Source organism: Ranitomeya variabilis, chromosome 5 (genome assembly GCF_051348905.1).
Source record: "Ranitomeya variabilis isolate aRanVar5 chromosome 5, aRanVar5.hap1, whole genome shotgun sequence".
Taxonomy (NCBI): domain Eukaryota; kingdom Metazoa; phylum Chordata; class Amphibia; order Anura; family Dendrobatidae; genus Ranitomeya; species Ranitomeya variabilis.
Window position 1 is genome coordinate 52879551 of NC_135236.1, and position 25342 is coordinate 52904892.

General features: G+C 46.1%; 1 protein-coding gene across 4 annotated transcripts in view; it reads right to left on the bottom strand.

Annotated features, from left to right (window-relative positions):
• DNM2 (dynamin 2) overlaps positions 1-10190 on the bottom strand; it is a 54831-nt gene extending 44641 nt beyond the window's left edge. For all 4 annotated transcript variants that reach the window (XM_077261998.1, XM_077261997.1, XM_077261996.1 and 1 more), the window contains exons 1-2: positions 9910-10190; positions 118-191 (exon numbers count right to left, since the gene is read on the bottom strand). In XM_077261998.1, the coding sequence (XP_077118113.1) occupies positions 118-191; positions 9910-10070 (235 nt within the window). In that variant the 5' untranslated portion in view covers positions 10071-10190. The remainder of the gene's footprint in view (positions 1-117; positions 192-9909) is intronic.
• Between the last annotated feature and the right edge of the window lie 15152 nt (positions 10191-25342).

Below are 25342 nucleotides of genomic sequence, written 5' to 3' on the forward strand. Positions count from 1 at the left end.
TCATGTGATCTTGTTTTGTCACAAGATCGCTGCAGCCAATCGGTGATCGTCTGCAGCAGTCAAGTGAAAAGGACATGTGACCCTCGCAGTCACAGTGACGCAGTACAAGGCACCAACCTGTTTTACTGAACATGAGCTGGAGGATGAGGGGGCGACGTGTGACGATGCCGGAGCCACGGGGCAGGAAGTCTCTGCAAGGAAAGAGAAAAAGGGACAGTCAGATCACAACATGTATGTATAGGACAGGACGGGGGTCCCGCCATTAGCGGACATGGGAGGAAGAGTGTGCCGTCATTAGCAGCCCCCCACCACAGCCATGGGACAGCGCACACGGCCTCGCTCGTTGGCCCTTTATGGGAAGTGACTAATCCCTGTTTATTGACTCTTCACCAGCCATGAACATACAGGACGCTCGCACTCCGAGTGTCACCGCCTGATCCCGGAGCACACACTCCACAAACACGTATGTCATCATGTGAACACGCCCTGGGCCCGCTGTCACCGCACGGGCTGAGAAAAGCGCGCAGAGAGCTCCATGGGTAAAAGCCCCACGTCCAACCAGTAATGGCTGCCCGGCGGATTTCAGCTCTGAAGCCTTCCTGAATGCTGGAAACCGCTTATGCTGTACAATATGAGTCAGCAAGAAACGACTGGACGCGGGTCCGAGGATTAGAACCATAAAAAAACGGCAAATTTATAAAACTCCGCTGGTTGTTATTGGAAGCAGTCAGTAAACTGGTTGTCACGCCCCCAACAGCCGGGAAATCGCCGGTGTAGATGCTGGTAAGAGGGGATCAAAGGGCACATCCTGGGCCGGTGACGGCAGCGAGATAGTACCGAGAGGTGTTATTGCTTTATTTATAGGTTTTATTGCTCCCGACGTGCATTATGTCATGGGAATGTGCACGGTGTGTCCTGAGCACGTGGTCAGGGGCCGACGGAGACCACCGGTAGCGTATTGATCACTTATCCCCAGGCCATTATTTGTAAAGTCCCAGACTGCCCCCTTAACAGCTGGCAGAATTATGAATTCAGCTCCGGAGTACAGGACATTTATTCTACACTTATTCTTCTTTACACAACGAATTGAAGACAAACCTATGACACTTGTGTGATCGCTTGGACCCCTGAAGTTCATCCGAATGGGGTCCCGAGCCCCCCTCTGCATTCTACATTCCCATCGCTTCCTCAGCGAGGAGGAGGGGGCTCCTAGTGATTGTAGGGTCTCAATGATCACACATTTATCGCAGATTTGGAATATTCCCCCCATTACACATCCATCCGATCACCTGATCCCCCCCACCCCCGCCATCCCTGACAACCAGGATCCCCCCCACCATTCCTGACAACTGGTCAGCACAGGAGGAGACGTGACGCTCGCACCATTTCTTATAAATATATATATTTTTAGCTGTTGGAGAGGAAGGAAACAGAAATCAGGAGATTGTGAGGAGCGGAGCGGCCTGGTGAGGAGGCATGTGCTGCGTCAGGCCCCCGGTGATCAGTGCACTACGTCCATTGTCCGGCCGGGCAGCGGACCAACAGGAAGCCAACGCAGACACATAGGAGCGGCATTGTGTCGCCCCGCGGTCAATGAGCTGCGCTGCGCTGTACACACGAGCTCAGCACTTTACCCCCCAGAACAAAGCGACGGACGGCTGCTCCCTGCACAGGACGTCATGTGACCTCTCTGCAGCCCACGAGACCCCCGTGTGTAACCCCCCATGCTCCAAGAGTAAGGGCAGAGCTCGCTGCCAGCAGCCGATAGAAGGGGTCACACAGATCTGTGCCACCATTGACCCGTTCTACTGTACCGCCACCGCAGTGCCGCACCGTAAACCCCTCTGATAACAGCATTCTGGATTAACAGATGTCTGGATTAGCAGATTAAAGGGTCAAGCCCCTCTCAATAAAATGAAGAATTCCCGCACGGCCGATCTGTCTGATAACATGGACGGAGAGGAAGGAAACGCTCAGGACACTGGTGTGCCCAGATCTGCAGGGGGGGGGACACGTCCACACCACGCCGGGCCCCCGCCTGATGTCACCGCATTGTGTGCCCCCCCGTATCACCGCAGGACAGGAGACATATCTCCGATAAGGAGGACAATGAGGGCTCATCGACGCCGTCCCTTTAAGAGCAAAGTGTGCACCCGGCTAGGGTAAATGATTCTCCTCCGAGGACAAAGTGTAAGACCGGCGGAGCGGACATGGATGCTCCAAGGATTTCACCTGCCAGAGATAAAATCCAGCATCTTCGTGGAAACAGTCAACAAGCTGCCGCTGTCTGATCTCAACGTCACGTTTTCTGCAGAGTACATAATGGAGCTGAGTCATCATCACATGAGCACATAATGGCAGCACTATGCCTCCAGTGAGCGAGGTGCCAGGGTTCACAGCTCCCCTGCGCAGTGATGGCCCCCCCACTCATATCACGTGTGATGTAATACCGCCGCCATCACCTATCCCACTGCAGGCTATTCTGGGAAGGGTGTGACCGGTAACATTCTGCTTATCGGACGCTGCAGGAGAAGCTCAGCAAACATCATAAAACATTCCCAGCTGATCACGAGGGGCGGCCATGTTACAGGACCTACACAACGCCTGGGGGTCTGCCTATAAAGCTACACGGAGAAACGTAATGGGGCTCACGCAATAATCAATGAACTCAGGTGTTTTATTCAGTCCCATTGTCCCCGATGTATAATATCAGTCCCCATCATCCCCCATAACCTCCGACCACACATCACCAAGCACAATGCCGAGCGTCGGATGCAGTGGTGTAAAGCCGCCACCACTGGACTCTGGAGGAGACGTGTTCTGTGCAGTGATCACACTTCTCTATCTGCTTCTGATGGAGAGGTCTGGGTTTGGCGATTCCAGGAGGACGTTACCCCCTGACTGCACTGTGTCCACTGTACAGATGGTGGAGGAGCATAATGCCATGGGATGTTATCAGGGGTCGGTATTGGGCCCTTGGTTCTAGTGATATTGTGGATAATTGTAGCTTCCAGCTTTGTGGAAGACCCTTCTGTTCCCCATGATTGTGCCCAGTACACAAGGTCCACACAGACATGGAGAGGAAAAACCATGAGCGGCCGCACAGAGCCGGCACCTCAGCCCCATCCAACACCTATAAAGGAGATATGAGCCGGACCTCCCCCAACAGCAGGGTCTGACCCTACAAATGCTCCAAAACCTTATAGAAATCCTTCCCAGAAGAGCGGAAGCCGTTATATCTGCAGAGGAGCCGACTCCATATTAGCGTCTATGAATGTAGAACGGGACGGTGGGAAAGCTCCTGTAGAGTTACGTGACGGGGGGCACATACTTCTCTCCACACATGGCTAGCGTGTGGCCAAACTACAAGAATACGGCAGATACAGAACTTCTGTCTGAGGCTCCACCAGGCGACTGCCAAAGAAAAGCAAAACTTCCCCTATAATTCTACTGGGAATTTTACAGAAGATGATGAGTACCATTCCCATAGAATAGAACTGAGTCACCAATGCATCAAGGGTTAATAAACTATTCAATGCATCTCATACAGGATGATCCCATTATTTCCTAGCAATTGTGACACACAAAAAGGCTTATCAGTAAAGTTTCAGAAATTACAATAACCATACTGCCCCACTATACAAGAATATAACTACTATAATACTGCTCCTATGTACAGGAATATAACTACTATAATACTGCTCCCTATGTACAAGAATATAACTACTATAATACTGCTCCTATGTATAAGAATATAACTACTATAATACTGCCCCCTATGTACAAGAATATAACTACTATAATACTGCCCCCTATGTACAAGAATATAACTACTATAATACTGCCCCTATGTACAAGAATATAACTACTATAATACTGCTCCTATATACAAGAATATAACTACTATAGTACTGCCCCTATGTATAAGAATATAACTACTATAATACTGCCCCCTATGTACAAGAATATAACTACTATAATACTGCCCCCTATGTACAAGAATATAACTACTATAATACTGTCCCTATGTACAAGAATATAACTACTATAATACTGCCCCTATGTATAAGAATATAACTACTATAATACTGCCCCACTATACAAGAATATAACTACTATAATACTGCCCCTATGTACAAGAATATAACTACTATAATACTGCTCCTATGTACAAGAATATAACTACTATAATACTGCTCCTATATACAAGAATATAACTACTATAATACTGCCCCTATGTATAAGAATATAACTACTATAATACTGCCCCCTATGTACAAGAATATAACTACTATAATACTGCCCCAATGTACAAGAATATAACTACTATAATACTGCTCCTATGTACAAGAATATAACTACTATAATACTGCTCCTATGTACAAGAATATAACTACTATAATACTGCCCCTATGTGCAAGAATATAACTACTATAATACTGCTCCTATGTACAAGAATATAACTACTATAATACTGCCCCCTATATACAAGAATATAACTACTATAATACTGCCCCTATGTGCAAGAATATAACTACTATAATACTGCTCCCTATGTACAAGAATACAACTACTATAATACTGCCCCTATGTGCAAGAATATAACTACTATAATACTGCTCCCTATGTACAAGAATACAACTACTATAATACTGCCCCTATGTGCAAGAATATAACTACTATAATACTGCTCCCTATGTACAAGAATACAACTACTATAATACTGCTCCTATGTACAAGAATATAACTACTATAATACTGCCCCTATGTGCAAGAATATAACTACTATAATACTGCCCCTATGTACAAGAATATAACTACTATAATACTGCCCCTATGTACAAGAATACAACTACTATAATACTGCCCCTATGTGCAAGAATATAACTACTATAATACTGCTCCCTATGTACAAGAATACAACTACTATAATACTGCTCCTATGTACAAGAATATAACTACTATAATACTGCCCCTATGTGCAAGAATATAACTACTATAATACTGCCCCTATGTACAAGAATATAACTACTATAATACTGCCCCTATGTACAAGAATATAACTACTATAATACTGCCCCTATGTACAAGAATATAACTACTATGCTCTTGTACATAGGGGCAGTATTATAGTAGTTTTAGTCTCTAATTTCTGTACTCTCCACTGCTGACTGTTTCCACCCTCACAGTACATGTTATCATACACTGCAGCAATGGTGGCAGTATTGTTAGCTATACGTCTATATACAGCAGAGCAGACCTTGGCTGGAGACGTTTTCAGGTCTACAAAACCCGCTGAGGACACTTACACCTGCAACTCAAATTTTTCAATCCCATTGAATTCTAATAAAGATGGCCTCCATCTTGTTATCAAGCAGGAGGAATGAAGACAAGTCACAACATTCCTGACCAAAGCCCGCAGATACCAGGGAGGAAGTTCACCCCAGTCTATAGTGGCGAAACGGCTGAGTAATGGTGAATGTGCACTACATCCGCAGGTCCCATAGGTGTGCATATACTGATAGGAGCCGGGGGATCCAAACACCCCAGCGTATTATATCAAAGCTGCTGGTCTTAAGGGGGCGGGGTAAATACCTTTTAAACTATAGTTAAATGATGTGTGGACTTTTATATAGCATTGTATAGTCTATAAACACCAAGGAACTTCCCCAGTATAATAGGAGCAAAGCTTAGTTACATCCTGTATTATACCCCAGAGCTGCACTCACTATTCTGCTGGTGCAGTCACTGTGTACATACATTACATTACTGATCCTGAGTTACATCCTGTATTATACCCCAGAGCTGCACTCACTATTCTGCTGGTGCAGTCACTGTGTACATACATTACTGATCCTGAGTTACATCATGTATTAGGCTATGTGCACACATAGGTCGGGTCCTCTGCGGGTTCTCCCGCAGAGGATTTGATAAATCTGCAGGGCAAAACCGCTGCGGTTATCCCTGCAGATTTATCGCGGTTTGTTTTGCGGTTTCCGCTGCGGGTTTACTCCTATACTATTGATGCTGCATATGCAGCAATATGCAGCATCAATAGTAATGTTAAAAATAATAAAACATGGTTATATACTCACCCTCTGATGTCCCGATCTCCTCGGCGCTGCACACGGCGCTCCGGTTCCAAAGATGCTGTGCGAAAAGGACCTTCGTGACGTCACGGTCATGTGACCGCGACGTCATCGCAGGCCCTGCTCGCACAGCAACCAGACCGGACAGCCGCGTGCAGCGCTGAGAGGTGAGTATATCATTTTTTAATTTTAATTCTTTTTTTTTTTTTTACACAGATATGGTTCCCAGGGCCTGGAGGAGAGTCTCCTCTCCTCCACCCCGGGTACCATCTGCACATTATCCGCTTACTTCCCGCATCGTGGGCATGCGGGAAGTTAGCGGATCAATGCTTTCCTATGGGTGCAGAATCGCAGCGATTCTGCACAAAGAAGTGACATGCTGCGGAATGTAAACCGCTGCGTTTCTGCGCGGTTTTTCCCGCAGCATGTGCACAGCGGATGGCGGTTTCCATAGGGTTTACATGTAAATGTAAACGCAATGGAAACTGCAGCGGACCCGCAGCTGCAGAAACGCTGCGGATCCGCTGTAAAACCCGCAAAGTGTGAACATGGCCTTATACTCCAGAGCTGCACTCACTATACTGCTGGTGCAGTCACTGTGTACATACATTACATTACTGATACTGTACTGATCCGGAGTTACCTCCTTTATTATACCCCAGAGCTGCACTCACTATTCTGCTGGTGCAGTCACTGTGTACATACATTACATTACTGATCCTGAGTTACCTCCTGTATTATACCCCAGAGCTGCACTCACTATACTGCTGGTGCAGTCACTGTGTACATATATTACATTACTGATCCTGTACTGATCCTGAGTTACATCCTGTATTATACCCCAGAGCTGCACTCACTATACTGCTGGTGCAGTCACTGTGTACATACATTACATTACTGATCCTGTACTGATCCTGAGTTACATCCTGTATTATACTCCAGAGCTGCACTCACTATTCTGCTGGTGCAGTCACTGTGTACATACATTACTGATCCTGAGTTACATCCTGTATTATACCCCAGATCTGCACTCACTATTCTGCTGGTGCAGTCACTGTGTACATACATTACATTACTGATCCTGAGTTACATCCTGTATTATACCCCAGAGCTGCACTCACTATACTGCTGGTGCAGTCACTGCGTACGTACATTACATCCCATGATGATTTCTTGCACTGACGCACAGGTCTCTCCATCCTGAGCCTCCTGGTTCATACCAGTGTAGACTGACCCCCGCACAGATGAGGCTGTAGCTCGCTCTTACAGGGGCCGTGGTCTGCGTCATACACAGGCCAGTAATGGGGGGCTTGCTGATGTGACTGCATTTTGCGTGGAGCAGACGATATTCCCTTCCCTGTGGTCTCGGCTGTGTCACACAGTGCGGTGCTGATGGCGCCCCCTCTGTATGGCCGGGTCCCATCACCCCCGTGAGTGCAGCGTACGTTGTACTGTACACACAGGAGGGCAGGACTTGGCACAATGCCGCGTGCACAAGATACAGGGGGAGCGGGTACACAGTGGGGTCTGCTCATCCGCACACAGGAAAGCTTGGAGCCCATCACATTAACGGCCCCGATATTCCCCTGTCCCATCAGAATATGGGCAGCCAGTGCCAGAGTACAGACCACCACAAACAGCGCCGTCACTCACAGGACGGCACGTGGGGCGACTCCAGGGGGTCCGATCTAGGCACAGAGCAGGCGGGGTCATGGCCACCTTCACCTGCCCGGGGGCATTAAAGGGGATCTCCAGGCTCGCGGCCTAGATGACCTGTCCTTGGAATAGGCAATATCAGATCAGCGGTGGTCCAGCACCCAGGACCCCCACCCATCATCAGCATGGAGCCGGACCACCAGAGCGCCATACACTGTGTAGTGGCCATTCTTGGTACTGCAGCTCAGGGCCTATTGAAGTGAGTGTGATCCTAAGTGCACGGCTCCGCATGGTTTCCTACCCGGGGAGTCAGCAATGGCTGCACTTACTGGACGCCGGACAGACGAGCGTCACTGCCATAAGGCTCAGCTCGGCCGCAGAGCATCACGTGACCAGATGGAGAACAGGACGGCATCACGTTCCTGACGGTGCGGGGGTCCGTGACAGTGCGGGGGTCCCTGTTCTCGGACAGCCATAACAAGTACAGGCCAATGCATCTCCATGGAAACAAGCCTGTACCCAGTGTCAGGGAGACAGACGGCAGGGTTCACTGCCGTTTGTTTGCCCCCTGTTACCATGGAGACACATAGGTCTGCCGAGAGCTGTAGATAATGAACTCTTAATGGTGTAAAAGTATTAGTGGCTATACAGCGCAAAAACGACCGTCTAATAATCCGCAACATTTGATAACCTGGCACCTATCACATCCAAGTAATGAGGATTATTTTATTAATTTACAACACCAATCAGCCACAACATTGAAACCACCGGCCGAATGCTGCGTACACCCCCTTCATGCTCCGAGCCGTCACGGCCCAGACACCACCAGAGCCCCGTGACCGCCGGCAGCGAGGCGTCACCAGAGCCCCAACAGAGCGCAGCCAGGGCCCCAACAGAGCCACAGAGCGCCCCAACACAGCCACAGAGCGCAGCCAGCGCCCCAACAGAGCCACAGAGCGCAGCCAGCGCCCCAACAGAGCCACAGAGCGCAGCCAGCGCCCCAACAGAGCCACAGAGCGCAGCCAGCGCCCCAACAGAGCCACAGAGCGCAGCCAGCGCCCCAACAGAGCCACAGAGCGCAGCCAGCGCCCCAACAGAGCCACAGAGCGCAGCCAGCGCCCCAACAGAGCCACAGAGCGCAGCCAGCGCCCCAACAGAGCCACAGAGCGCAGCCAGCGCCCCAACAGAGCCACAGAGCGCAGCCAGCGCCCCAACAGAGCCACAGAGCGCAGCCAGCGCCCCAACAGTCCCGCCACTTGTCACCAGCGCCCCCACAAACCAACCGCGTGCCGCCAGATCCCCTCTGGTCCCACCAGCGCCGTACTAGTCCTGCCACTTGTCGCCAGCTTCGCACCACACCAAGCACATGCCGCCAGATGCCCACCAGACCCACCGAGTGCAGCCAGAGCCCCAACAGCCCCACTACTTGCCGTCAGCGGCCCAACAGACCAACTGCATGACACCAGCGTCCCCACAAACCAACCGCATACCGCCAAATCCCCACTGGTCCCACCGCTGCCGCCAGCTTCACATCAAACCAACCAGGTGCCGTCAGTGCCCCACCGGTCCCACCAGACCCCCTCGTACAAGGAAGGTGAACCAGTACTCTCCCACCATTGCGCCTCCGTGTGCCGGGGGCCCCCCACAGTGGCCAAGTACCAGGGGCAGGTGACCAGCCCCGCCATATGCTGGGAACAGCCGGCACCGGGCGGATCAGGCAGGTGGAGGTAGGATACATATAATTATCTGCTGTCTCCACCCGGCTGATAACACACAATACACTGTATACAGCAAGGCTCTGCCGTCTGTGCTGCACTAGCAGCAGGAAGACTACATTTCCCAGCGTCCCCCGATAGACCTGGCAGTCAGGGCATGCTGGGAGTTGTAGTTTCCCAGCTGCTGGAGCGCAGTGACGTCCATGGAGCCTGTAGAGCGCTGTATAACACCGCACCGCGCCCGGAGGAGCCTGAAGACAGCGGCCACCTCCGGGGTAACAGCTCCGGCGCCGCCGCTGTCAGGAGCCCGAGCGCAGAGCGGTGACGTCACTCATTGAGAAGCCTGCAGGAAAAGCTGCGTAAAGTGCGCAGAGTGCTGCTGTGAATACCAAATGCCACTAGGGAATGCCGCAGACGCCGCGAAGACAGGCGGTGCCGGCACAACTTACCGGCCTACGAAGTTTTCCAGCACGGAACTCTTGCCGGCGCTCTGCCCTCCAACCACTGCTATCTGCGGCAGGTCCAGATTACAGGACTGGCCTATGGAACTAAACGCGTCCTGGAGCTTGTTAACGAGGGGAATGAGCTCCTCCATCCCCCGGTTCCCCATGGTTGCTCACGGTCTCCGGCAGCAGCTCTCCGTTACCGCTCTGCTTCCTCTGCCAGGCATCCACACACAACCCAACGGCCGCCACCCGGCAATGCCTATTGGTCAATAATTATGCCAGTGAAAAATTCCGCCTCTCTGATTGGTCTAGGATTTCATACGTCATCACCAAGGAAGGGCGGAGAAGCCAGAAGGCGGTGCCGTGCAGAAAGGGCAGACTCACGGGCGCTGATTGGTGAGCACTGCACTGTCCGTCAACGGCAGGAACAGATCTGATTGGATGATGTCAGCTGTCACTCAAAGCACGTGATGTGTAGACTTAACCCATTGTTAGATACCCGGAAACTAAAAGTGACTGGAGTACAACTATGCTGAGGGAATGCTGAGACTTATACAACCCCTGGCGGCAAAAATGATGGAATCACCGGCCTTGGAGGATGTTCATTCAGTTGATTAATTTTGTAGAAAAAAAGCAGATCACAGACATGGCACAAAACTAAAGTCATTTCAAATGGCAACTTTCTGGCTTTAAGAAACACTAAAAGAAATCAAGAACAAATAATGTGGTAGTCAGTAATGGTTACTTTTTTTTAACCAAGCATAGGGGAAAAAATATGGAATCACTCAATTCTGAGGAAAAAATTATGGAATCATGAAAAACAAACAAGCAAAAAATCACTCCAACACATCACTAGTACTTTGTTGCACCACCTCTGGCTTTTATAACAGCTTGCAGTCTCTGAGGCCTGGACTTAATGAGGGTCACACAGTTCTCTTCATCAGTCTGGCTCCTACTTTCTCTGCTTGCTGTTGCCAGATCAGCTTTGCAGGTTGGAGCCTTGTCATGGACCATTTTCTTCAGCTTCCACCAAAGAGTTTCAATAGGATTGAGATCCGGACTATTTGCAGGCCATGACATTGACCTTATGTGTCATTTTTTAAGGAATGTTTGCACAGTTTTTGCTCTATGGCAGGATGCACTATCATCTTGAAAAATGATTTCATCATCCCCAAACATCCTTTCTATTGATGGGATAAGAAAAGTGTCCAAAATATCAACATAACCTTGTGCATTTATTGAAGATGTAATGACAGCCATCTCCCCAGTGCCTTTACCTGACATGCAGCCCCATATCATCAATGACTGTGGAAATTTGCATGTTCTCTTCATCTTTATAAATCTCATTGGAACGGCACCAAACAAAAGTTCCAGCATCATCACCGTGCCCAATGCAGATTCGCGATTCATCACTGAATATGACTTTCATCCAGTCATCCACAGTCCACGATTGCTTTTCCTTAGCCCATTGTAACCTTGTTTTTTTCCTGTTTAGGTGTTAATGATGGCTTTCGTTTAGCTTTTCTGTATGTAAATCCCATTTCCTTTAGGCGGTTTCTTACAGTTCGGTCACAGACGTTGACTCCAGTTTCCACCCATTCGTTCCTCATTTGTTTTGTTGTGCATTTCCTGTTTTGGAGACATATTGCTTGAAGTTTCTGGTCTTGATGCTTTGATGTCTTCCTTGATCTACCAGTATGTTTGCCTTTAACAACCTTCCCATGTTGTTTGTATTTGGTCCAGATTTCAGACACAGCTGACTGTGAACATCTTTTGCAGCATTGCGTGATGATTTACCCTCTTTTAAGTTTGATAATCCTCTCCTTTGTTTCAATTGACATCTCTCCTGTTGGAGCCATGATTCATGTCAGTCCACTTGGTTCAACAGCTGTCCAAGGTGTGATTGCTCCTTTTTAGATGCAGACTAACGAGCAGATCTAATTTCATGCAAGCAGGGCTGCCACTAGAAATTTCGGGGCCCCATACTGGCAAAATTTTCAGGGCCCCCTTGAGACTCCGCCCAGGCTCCACCCTAGCCCCGCCTCCACGCACCACCCCTCGAACTGTCCACAGTCCCACCGCTCTCTCTTGGAAATATCCACTTCTCACCTATCACACATTGACAGTTCCCATCACCAGATCACACATATAGCCGGCAGCTTTTGTTTTGGCCAAAAGATTTTTTAAGCCGCCACCATAACACGGTAGACACTTTTGGCCGAGCCCTACTCTACTGTAACCTATTAAATATTTGTTAAAATATACAATACAATTTAGGAATATTTTTATTTATTTTTCAATTTTTAAAATGACCTATAATACCACATACAAGAAGCAAATACCACAGCACCATGACCAGATGACATATTACCACCACATAGTGACTGAATACTACAATACTGATCAGTAATAAAACCCCCCCCCCCACAATACTATCACCATAAGTGCCAGTATTCACAGGAGATCTGTACTTAGTATGCAGTGTCTGTGTACAGGTAATACAGAGATCACTGGTGACATTATACACAGGACCTCTGTATATAGTGTATAGGTAATCCAGTGATCACCGGTGACATTATACACAGGACCTCTGTATATAGTATACAGTGCATAGTGTCAGTGTATAGGTAACACACTGACTCACCAGTGACGCCTCTAGGTGAAGTCCTTCATCTTTCATCCAGCACAGACCACCATCACTTCATCCAGCCAGGACTTGTCTCTGCAGGAAATAACACAGTTATCTCGAGTTCCGCTTGCAGAACACATTACTTAATTTTCCCAACTTCTACATTACACCACATGAAGAAGGCGACATAGTGTCACTCTACACAGTAATAGGACCGCCCCTCCATTTAAAACAGTATAGTCAAAAAATAAAATAAATACATCACTGCAGTAATAATATCCATTAATTAGCCCCTATGGTAATAATAATATCCCCCATCCTGGCCCCGTGTGTCTCATTCCTGGCGTCAGCCATATGTTCTCCCATCCTGCCCTCATGAGTATCCATCCTGCCCCTAATGATCTCCCCATCCTGCCCCATCTGTCTCCATCATATCCATCCTGCCCCATGATCCTGCCCCATCTGTCTCCAATCCTGCCCCCAGTGTCTCCAATCATGCCCGTATCACCATTCAGCCCCGTCTCCAATCATGCCCCCATGTCTGCAATCATGCCCCCTGTCTCCATTCTGCCCCATCTGTTTCCAATCCTGCCCCATCTGTCTCCAGTCATGCCGCCATGTCTTTCATCCTTCCCTCTGTGTCTCCAATCATGCCCCGTATCTCCATTCTGCCCCATGTCCAGCAATCTGCCCCAGTGTCCAGCAATCTGCCTGTGTCCAGCTTTCTGCCCCTGTGTCCAGCTTTCTGCCCATGTCCAGCATTCTGCACCAGTGTCCAGCTTTCTGCATCAGTGTCCAGCTTTCTGCCCCAATGTCCAGCTTTCTGCCTCAATGTCCAGCTTTCTGCCCCTGTGTCCAGCTTTCTGCCCCAATGTCCAGCTTTCTGCCCCAATGTCCAGCTTTCTGCATCAGTGTCCAGCATTCTGCCTCAATGTCCAGCTTTCTGCCCCTGTGTCCAGCTTTCTGCCCATGTCCAGCATTCTGCACCAGTGTCCAGCTTTCAGCCCCGTGTCCAGCATTTTGCCCGTGTCCAGCTTTCTGCCCCTGTGTCCAACGTTCTGCCCCTGTGTCCAGCGTTCTGCCCCTGTGTCCAGCGTTCTGCCCGTGTCCTGCCCCTGTGTCCAGTGTTCTGCCGCAGTGTCCAGCGTTCTGCCTGTGTCCAGTATTCTGCCCCAATGTCCAGCGTTCTGCCCCAATGTCCAGCATTCTGCCCCAATGTCCAGCTTTCTGCCCCTGTGTCCAGCTTTCTGCCCCTGTGTCCAGCTTTCTGCCCCTGTGTCCAGCTTTCTGCCCCTGTGCCCCCCGGATCGCCGCTCTCAATAAAAGAAAAAAAACAAGTTCTGCTCTCTCCACGGAGCTGAAGCGCGCACTCACCAGCGACTGACAATGACGTCAGACGCCGGCAACATGCACGCTGTGGCTGACGTCAGCTGCCAGCCTCAGATTGGCTGGCGGCTGTTAACTATTGACGTGCAGGCGCGGGCCCGCACGTCAATAGTGTTAAACAGCTGCAGCGCCGCTAAGGGCCCGGTTTAGCCTGCGGCTGCCGGTAGGGGCCCGGTGAGCAGATGAGACGGGGCCCGATGCGGGCCCCCTCTGCCCACCGGGCCCCATATGCCAGTCATGGCCGTAATTGTTATGGACCTGGTGGTTAGGAGCACCCGAAATGACCTGATGGTTAAAACAGAAAACCTGGGACAAGTGGACAAGCTCTGAGGAGGTGGTAACTCTACTGACCGCAATCCCTAATCCTATCACACACACTAGAAATAGCCATGGAGCGTGCCTAACTCTCCCTAGACGCCTCTTCACAGCCTAAGAGCTAACTACCCCTAAAGATAGAAATAGCAGCCTACCTTGCCTCAGAGAAATTCCCCAAAGTAAAGGTAGCCCCCCACAAATATTAACTGTGAGTTAAGAGGGAAGTGACAAACACAGGTATGAAACAGATTTTAGCAAAGGCCGAATCTTCACTAGATAGACAGAGGATAGGAAAGGGAACTGTGCGGTTAGTATAAAAAACTACAAAAACCACGCAGAGTGTGCAAAAAGACCTCCACACCGACTCACGGTGTGGAGGTGCAGCTCTGCACCCCCAGAGCTTCCAGCTAGCAAGGAAATATCATAATAGCAGGCTGGACTGAAACATAGCATGTACTGAAAAATATATTCAAAAACCAATGAACAGCAAATGACTAGCAAGGACTTAGCTTCTGCCGGAGTAGACAGGTCATCTGAGAAATCCAACAGAGATCTGAACCAGTACTGAGACATTGACAGCTGGCATGAACTAACGACCTGGGCAGAGTTAAATAGGGAAGCCAGCAGAAGCAATAAACGAGGGCAGCTGAGAAAGCCAACCTCAAAGATCAGCAGTTCCACTCAAAGCCACCAGAGGGTGTCCAAGGACAGAACTCACCAAAGTACCATTCACGACCACAGGAGGGAGCCTGAGAACGGAATTCACAACACGTAATGCCCTGATGGCGGCCCTGCATGCAAGTGTTAGTTTTGGGAATGAAAATTTACAGGGTGATTCCATAATTTTTTCCTCAGAATTGAGTGACTCCATAATTTTTCCCCTATGCTTGGTTAAAAAAGTAACCATTAGTGACTACCACATTTTTTGTTCTTGATTTCTTTTAGTGTTTCTTAAAGCCAGAAAGTTTCCATTTGAAATTACTTTAATTTTGTGCCATGTCTGTGATCTGCTTTTTTCCTACAAAATTAAACAACTGAATGAACATCCTCCAAGACCGGTGATTCCATAATTTTTGCCAGGGGTTGTAGTTCTATAGAAGCAATTCGCAAACGTAAACAGTGTATAAGAAAATAACTGCTATAATATGGCTCCTATGTACAAGAATATAACTGTTATAATACTGCCCCTATGTACAAGAATATAACTACTATAATACTGCCCCTATGTACAAGAATATAGCTACTATAATACTGCCCCTATGTACAAGAATATAACTACTATAATACTGCTCCTATGTACAAGAATATAACTACTATAATACTGCTCCTATGTACAAGAATATAACTACTATAATACTGCCCCTATGTACAAGAATATAACTGTTATAATACTGCCCCTATGTACAAGAATAAAACTACTATAATACTGCCCCCTATGTACAAGAATATAACTACTATAATACTGCTCCTATGTACAAGAATATAACTACTATAATACTGCTCCTATGTACAAGAATATAACTACTATAATACTGCCCCCTATGTACAAGAATATAACTACTATAATACTGCCCCTATGTACAAGAATATAACTACTATAATACTGCCCCCTATGTACAAGAATATAACTACTATAATACTGCCCCTATGTACAAGAATATAGCTACTATAATACTGCCCCTATGTGCAAGAATACAACTACTATAATACTGCCCCTATGTACAAGAATATAACTACTATAATACTGCTCCTATGTACAAGAATATAACTACTATAATACTGCTCCTGTGTACAAGAATATAACTACTATAATGCTGCCCCCTATGTACAAGAATATAACTACTATAATACTGCCCCTATGTACAAGAATATAACTAATATAATACTGCTCCTATGTACAAGAATATAACTACTATAATACTGCTCCTATGTACAAGAATATAACTACAATAATACTGCCCCTATGTATAAGAATATAACTACTATAATACTGCTCCTATGTACAAGAATATAACTACTATAATACTGCCCCTATGTACAAGAATATAACTACTATAATACTGCCCCCTATGTACAAGAATATAACTACTATAATACTGCCCCCTATGTACAAAAATATAACTACTATAATACTGCCCCCTATGGACAAGAATAAAACTACTATAATACCGCCCCCTATGTACAAGAATATAACTACTATAATACTGCTCCTATGTACAAGAATATTACTACAATAATACTGCTCCCTATGTACAAGAATATAACTACTATAATACTGCCCCCTATGTACAAGAATGGAACTACTATAATACTGCTCCTATGTACAAGAATATAACTACTATAATACTGCTCCTATGTACAAGAATATAACTACTATAATACTGCCCCCTATATACAAGAATGTAACTACTATAAGGCCATGTTCACACTTTGTGGGTTTTACCACGGATCCGCGGCGATTTTGATGCTGCGGGTACGCAGCAGTTTCCACTGCGTCTACATTTACATGTAAACCCTATGGAAACAGCAATCCGCTGTGCACATGCTGCGGGAAAAACCGCGCAGAAACGCAGCGGTTTACATTCCGCAGGATGTCACTTCTTTGTGCAGAATCGCTGCGATTCTGCACACATAGGAATGCATTGATCCGCTAACTTCCCGCATGGGGCTGTGCCCACGATGCGGGAAGTAAGCGGATCATGTGCAGATGGTACCCGGGGTGGAGGAGAGGAGACTCTCCTCCAGGCCCTGGGAACCATATTTGTGTAAAAAAAAAAATAATTAAAATAAAAAATAATGATATACTCACCTCTCAGCGCTGCACGCGGCCGTCTGGTCGCAGGGTTGCTGTGCGAGCAGGACCTGGGGTGACGTCGTGGTCACATAACCGTGACGTCGCGGTCACATGACCGTGACGTCACGAAGGTCCTTCTCGCACAGTATCTTTGGAACCAGACCGCCGCGTGCAGCGCCGAGGAGATCGGGACGTCAGAGGGTGAGTATAACCATTTTTTAAATTATTTTTAACATTACTATTGATGCTGCATATTGCTGCATATGCAGCATCAATAGTATAGGAGTAAACCCGCAGCGGAAACCGCAAAACAAACCGCGATAAATCTGCAGGGATAACCGCAGCGGTTTTGCCCTGCAGATTTATCAAACCCGCTGCGGGAGAACCCGCAGAGGACCCGACCTACGTGTGCACATAGCCTAATACTGCCCCCTATGTACAAGAATGGAACTACTATAATAGTGTCCCCTATGTACAAGAATATAACTACTATAATACTGCCCCTATGTACAAGAATATAATTGATATAATACTGCCCCTATGTGCAAGAATATAACTACTATAATACTGCTCCTATGTACTAGAATATAACTACTATAATACTGCTCCTATTTACAAGAATATAACTACTATAATACTGCCCCTATGTACAAGAATATAACTACTATAATACTGCCCCCTATGTACAAGAATATAACTACTATAATACTGCTCCTATGTACAAGAATATAACTACTATAATACTGCTCCTATTTACAAGAATATAACTACTATAATACTGCCCCTATGTACAAGAATATAACTACTATAATACTGCTCCTATGTACAAGAATATAACTACTATAATACTGCCCCTATGTGCAAGAATATAAAGACTATAATACTGCTCCTATTTACAAGAATATAACTACTATAATACTGCCCCCTATGTACAAGAATGGAACTACTATAATACTGCTCCTATGTACAGGAATATAACTACTATAATACTGCCCCTATGTACAAGAATATAACTACTATAATAGTGTCCCCTATGTACAAGAATATAACTACTATAATAATGCCTCCTATGTACAAGATTATAACTACTATAATACTGCCCCTATGTACAAGACTATAACTACTATAATACTGCCCCTATGTACAGGAATATAACTACTATACTACTGCTTCTATGTACAAGAATATAACTACTATAATACTGCCCCTATGTACAGGACTATAACTACTATAATACTGCTTCTATGTACAAGAATATAACTACTATAATACTGCTCCTATGTACAAGAATATAACTACTATAATACTGCCCCTATGTGCAAGAATATAACTACTATAATACTGCTCCTATTTACAAGAATATAACTACTATAATACTGCCCCCTATGTACAAGAATGTAACTACTATAATACTGCCCCCTATGTACAAGAATGGAACTACTATAATACTGCTCCTATGTACAGGAATATAACTACTATAATACTGCCCCTATGTACAAGAATATAACTACTATAATAGTGTCCCCTATGTACAAGAATATAACTACTATAATACTGCCTCCTATGTACAAGATTATAACTACTATAATACTGCCCCTATGTACAAGACTATAACTACTATAATACTGCCTCATATGTACAAGAATATACTATAATACTGCCCCTATGTACAAGAATATAACTACTACAATACTGCTGCTATGTACAAGAATATAACTGCTATAATACTGCCCCTATGTACAAGAATATAACTACTATAATACTGCCCCTATGTACAAGAATATAACTACTATAATACTGCCCCTATGTACAGGAATATAACTACTATACTACTGCTTCTATGTACAAGAATATAACTACTATAATACTGCCCCTATGTACAGGAATATAACTACTATACTACTGCTTCTATGTACAAGAATATAACTACTATAATACTGCCCCTATGTGCAAGAATATAACTACTATAATACTACCCCTATGTGCAAGAATATAACTACTATAATACTGCCCCTATGTAAAAGAATATAACTAATATAATACTGCCCCTATGTACAAGAATATAACTACTATAATACTGCCCCTATGTGCAAGAATATAACTACTATAATACTGCTCCTATGTACAAGAATATAACTACTCTAATACTGCCCCCTATGTACAAGAATGTAACTACTATAATACTGCCCCCTATGTACAAGAATGGAACTACTATAATACTGCTCCTATGTACAGGAATATAACTACTATAATATTGCCCTTATGTACAGGAATATAACTACTATAATAGTGTCCCCTATGTACAAGAATATAACTACTATAATACTGCCCCTATGTACAAGAATATAACTACTATAATACTGCCCCTATGTACAAGACTATAGCTACTATAATACTTCTCCTATGTACAAGAATATAACTACTATAATACTGCCCCCTATGTACAAGACTATAGCTACTATAATACTGCTCCAATGTACAAGAATATAACTACTATAATACTGCCTCCTATGTACAAGAATATAACTACTATAATACTGCCCCCTATGTACAAGAATATATCTACTATAATACTGCCCCTATGTACAAGAATATAACTACTATAATACAGCTCTCTATGTACAAGAATATAACTACTATAATACTGCCCCCTATGTACAAGAATATAACTACTATAATACTGCCCCCTATGTACAAGAATATAACTACTATAATACTGCTCCTATGTACAAGAATATAACTACTATAATACTGCCCCATATGTATAGGAAGATATGTTTTTCCTTTCTTGCTGAGGCAGTACGGTGCTGCTGATGGGAAATGTTTGTGATGTGCAGGTTTGCTGGTGTCAGGGGGTGACGCAGTACACAGCAGTATGCATTATTTAGGACGGGGGGTGTTGTGTTACCGCTTCCTAATCTGATACCAGAAATGTGAACACAAGCTCAGTTCTCGCTTTGCTCTATCCCCTTCTGGGGTTATATGGACGTCTCCATTTGGCTGAGGAACGCTGCACTTGCTCTGTGGGATGGTTGTTTTTTTCTAAAGTTGTAGATTTCAGATCAATTGAGGAAACATTTACAAAACACAGAGAGGATCAGTAGGAGGACAAGAGGACAGTCTGCATAAACTACCATCAATAAACATTGCTCTGGGGCTACATTGGGTGGGATTGACCCAGTTTAGAGCCGACATGTTGTGTAGTCATAGTACCACTTTTCTAGCTAGGTACATAACATATAAGGTCTAATCCGGAGTGACGTGGTGGGGTAGGGATCATGAAAAAAAGTGGCAAGATAAGAAAAGTTTATTATTAAAGGGAACCTGTCACCCCCAAAATCGATGGTGAGGTAAGCTCACCGTCATCAGGGGCTTATCTACAGCATTCTGTAATGCATTCTGTAATGCTGTAGATAAGCCTTTGATGTTACCTGAAAGAGGAGAAAAAGACGTTAGATTATACTCACCCAGGGGCGGCCCCGCTCCGATGGGCGTCTCAGGTCCGGTCCAGCGCCTCCCATCTTCATTCCATGACATCCTCTTCTGGTCTTCACGCCGCGGCTCCGGCGCAGGCGTACTTTGTCTGCCCTGTGGAGGGCAGATCAAAGTACTGCAGTGCGCAGGCGCCGGAAAGGTCAGAGAGGCCCGGTGCCTGTGCACTGCAGTACTTTGCTCTGCCCTCAACAGGGCAGACAAAGTACGCCGGAGCCGGAGCCGCGGCATGAAGACCAGAATAGGACGTCATAGAATGAAGATAGGAGGCGCCGGAGCGGACCTGAGACGCCCATCGGACCAGACCGCAGCGGGACCGCCCCTGGGTGAGTATAATCTAACATCTTTTTCTCATCTTTCAGGTAACATTGGGCGCTTATCTACAGCATTACAGAATGCTGTAGATAAGTGTCATGATCCGGTGACCCTGGAGCCGCATGAGACTATCTCTGGAGTAGGTGGTACCTGTACTGACCGCAATCCTAATACTGACACCACAAGTAGAAGTAGCCGTGGAATGTACCTAACCAGGCCTAGACACCACGACACAGCCGAAGGACTAAATACCCCTAAAGATGGAAATGGGAAATCCTATCTTGCCTCAGAGCAGAGCCCCAAAGGATAGGCAGCCCCCCACAAATATTGACTGTGAGTTTAAGAGGAAATACGTACACAGGCAGAAAAAACAGAGTTTAGCAAAAGAGGCCCTTCTAGCTAGATAGAAAGGATAGGACAGAGTTCTAAGCGGTCAGTATTAAAACACTAGAAAATTCCACAGCAGAAAATACTATATACTACATCTAACTAAAGACATAGGATGTATATCTGCATCTCCAGAGAAACCAGCATGACAGAAAAATCCAAACAAGTCAAGCTGGACAAAAACACAATAGATTGCACTGCACATAAAAGCACACTGCATGCGTGCTACAGAGAACCAAAACAAGGAACTTATCTTAGCTGAAATGACAGCAGGGCAGTGGAGCCAGACAGAGATGCAATCCCTCCAAGATACAATGGACAACTGGCAGGGATTGATGGATCCTACAAACCTAAATACCTAATAGAGCTGCAATAAGCAGAAACACCTGCCCTGGCCTATAATCCAGAGACCACTGCACTACCACTAACAACCACCAGAGGGAGCCCAAGAGCAGAATTCACAACAGTACCCCCCCCTTGAAGAGGGGTCACCGAACCCTCACCAGAGCCCCCAGGCCGATCAGGACGAGCCAGATGAAAGGCTCGAACCAAATCAGCAGCATGGACATCACAGGCAAAAACCCAAGAATTATCCTCCTGGCCGTAACCTTTCCATTTGACAAGGTACTGAAGCTTCCGTCTCGAAAAACGAGAATCCAAAATCTTCTCAACCACATACTCCAACTCCCCATCAACCAACACAGGAGCCGGAGGATCAACAGAGGGAAGAACGGGCACCACTTATTTCCGCAATAAAGATCTATGGAAAACATTATGGATAGCAAAAGATGCCGGAAGGGCCAAACGAAAAGACACCGGATTGATAATCTCAGAAATCCTATAAGGACCAATAAACTGAGGCTTAAACTTAGGGGAAGAAACCTTCATTGGAACATGATGAGAAGACAACCAGACCAAATCCCCAACCCGAAGCCGGGAACCAACACACCGACGACAATTAGCAAAACGTTGCGCCTCCTCCTGAGACAACACCAAATTGTCCACCACATGAGCCCAAATTTGCTGCAACCTGTCCACCACAGAATCCACACCAGGACAATCAGAAGGCTCAACCTGCCCTGAAGAAAAACGAGGATGAAAACCAAAATTACAAAAAAAAAGGCGAAACCAAGGTGGCCGAACTAGCCCGATTATTAAGGGCAAACTCGGCCAATGGCAAGAAAGCCACCCAATCATCCTGATCAGCAGACACGAAGCATCTCAAATAAGTTTCCAAAGTCTGGTTGGTTCGCTCGGTTTGGCCATTTGTCTGAGGATGAAATGCGGAAGAAAAAGACAAATCAATGCCCAGCCTAGCACAAAAGGCTCGCCAAACCTAGAAACAAACTGGGAACCTCTGTCGGACACAATATTCTCCGGAATACCATGCAAACGAACCACATGCTGAACAAACAACGGAACCAAATCAGAAGAGGAAGGTAACTTAGGCAAAGGCACCAAATGAACCATCTTAGAAAACCGGTCACAAACCACCCAGATAACTGACATCCTCTGGGAAACCGGAAGGTCTGAAATAAAATCCATAGAAATATGCGTCCAAGGCCTCTCAGGGACCGGCAAAGGCAAAAGCAACCCACTAGCGCGGGAACAACAAGGCTTAGCCCGCGAACAAGTCCCACAGGACTGCACAAAAGAACGCACATCCCGCGACAAAGAAGGCCACCAAAAAGACCTTCCAACCAAATCTCTGGTACCAAAAATACCAGGATGACCAGCCAACACGGAACAATGAACCTCCGAAATCACCCTACTAGTCCATTTATCAGGAACGAACAGTTTCCCCACTGGACAGCGGTCAGGTTTGTCAGCCTGAAATTCCTGAAGGACCCGTCGTAGATCAGGGGAGATGGCAGAAAGAACCACCCCTTCCTTTAGAATGCCGACCGGTTCAAGGACCTCCGGAGAATCAGGCAAAAAGCTCCTAGAGAGGGCATCAGCTTTAATATTCTTAGAACCCGGAAGATACGAGACCACGAAATCAAAACGGGAGAAAAACAAAGACTATCGAGCCTGTCTAGGATTCAGCCGCTTGGCAGACTCGAGGTAAATCAGATTTTTATGATCGGTCAAAACCACAATGCGATGCTTGGCTCCCTCAAGCCAATGTCGCCATTCCTCGAACGCCCACTTCATAGCCAACAATTCCCGATTGCCGTCATCATAATTACGTTCAGCAGGCGAAAACTTTCGGGAAAAGAGGGCACATGGCCTCATCAAGGAACCATCAGAATTCCTCTGAGACAAAACGGCCCCTGCCCCAATCTCAGAAGCGTCAACCTCAACTTGAAATGGAAGAGAAACATCTGGCTGACGCAACACCGGAGCAGAAGTAAATCGGCGTTTAAGCTCCTGAAAGGCAGAGACAGCCACAGAGGACCAATTCATTACATCAGCGCCTTTTTTTGTCAAATCGGTCAGGGGTTTAACCACACTGGAGAAGTTAGCAATGAAACGGCGATAAAAATTAGCAAAGCCCAAAAATTTCTGAAGACTCTTCACGGACGTGGGCTGAATCCAATCATGAATGGCTTGAACCTTAACCGGATCCATCTCTATAGATGAGGGAGAAAAAATAAAGCCCAAAAAAGAAACCTTCTGCACTCCAAAAAGACACTTAGACCCCTTCACAAACAAAGCATTATCACGAAGGATCTGAAAAACCATCCTGACCTGTTTCACATGAGACTCCCAATCATCGGAAAAAATCAAAATGTCATCCAAATATACAATCATAAATTTATCAAGATAATTCCGGAAGATATCATGCATGAAGGACTGAAAAACAGATGGAGCATTAGAGAGCCCGAAGGGCATCACAAGGTATTCAAAATGGCCCTCGGGCGTATTAAACGCAGTTTTCCATTTGTCACCCTGCTTAATACGAATAAGATTATATGCCCCTCGAAGGTCAATCTTAGTAAACCAACTAGCCCCCTTAATCCTAGCAAACAAATCAGAAAGCAAAGGCAAAGGGTATTGAAATTTGACCGTGATCTTATTCAAAAGGCGATAATCTATACAAGGTCTCAAGGAGCCATCCTTCTTGGCAACAAAAAAAAAAATCCCGCTCCCAATGGTGAAGACGATGGCCGAATATGCCCTTTCTCCAAAGACTCCTTAATATAACTCCGCATAGCGGTATGTTCAGGCACCGACAGGTTGAAAAGTCGGCCCTTAGGAAACTTACAACCTGGAATCAAGTCAATAGCACAATCACAGTCCCTATGCGGTGGAAGGGAACTGGACTTGGGCTCATTGAACACATCCTGAAAATCAGACAAGAACTCTGGAACTTCAGAAGGGGGGGAAGAGGAGATTGACATCAAAGGAACGTCACCATGAACTCCCTGACAACCCCAATTAGTCACAGACATAGATTTCCAATCCAACACCGGATTATGTACCTGCAACCATGGAAAACCCAGCACAATAGCATCATGCAAATTATGCAACACCAAAAAGCGACAATCCTCCCGATGGGCTGGTGCCATGCACATGGTCACCTGTGTCCAAAACTGGAGTTTATTTTTTGCCAAAGGTGTAGCATCAATGCCCCTTAAAGGAATAGGGTTCTCCAAAGACTGCAAGGGGAAACCACAACGTCTAGCGAATTCAAAGTCCATTAAATTCAAAGCGGCGCCAGAATCTACAAACGCCATGACAGAAAATGACGACAATGAGCAGATCAATGTCACAGATAACAGAAATTTAGGTTGTACGGTACCAATGGTAACTGAACTAGCGATTCTCTTAATACGCTTAGGGCAGACCAAAATGACATGAGAAGCATCGCCACAGTAAAAACACAACCCATTCTGACGTCTGAATCCCCGTCGTTCAGCTCCAGAAAGAATCCTATCGCACTGCATAGGCTCAGGTATCTGCTCTGAGGACAAAGCCACAGCGCGCACAACTCTGCGCTCACGCAGGCGCCGATCAATCTGAATGGCCAGAGACATAGAATCGCTCAGACCAATAGACGTGGGAAACCCCACCATAACATCTTTAACAGATTCAGAAAGACCCTTTCTGAAAATTGCCGCCAAAGCATCCTCATTCCATTTAGTCAGCACAGACCATTTTCTAAATTTCTGACA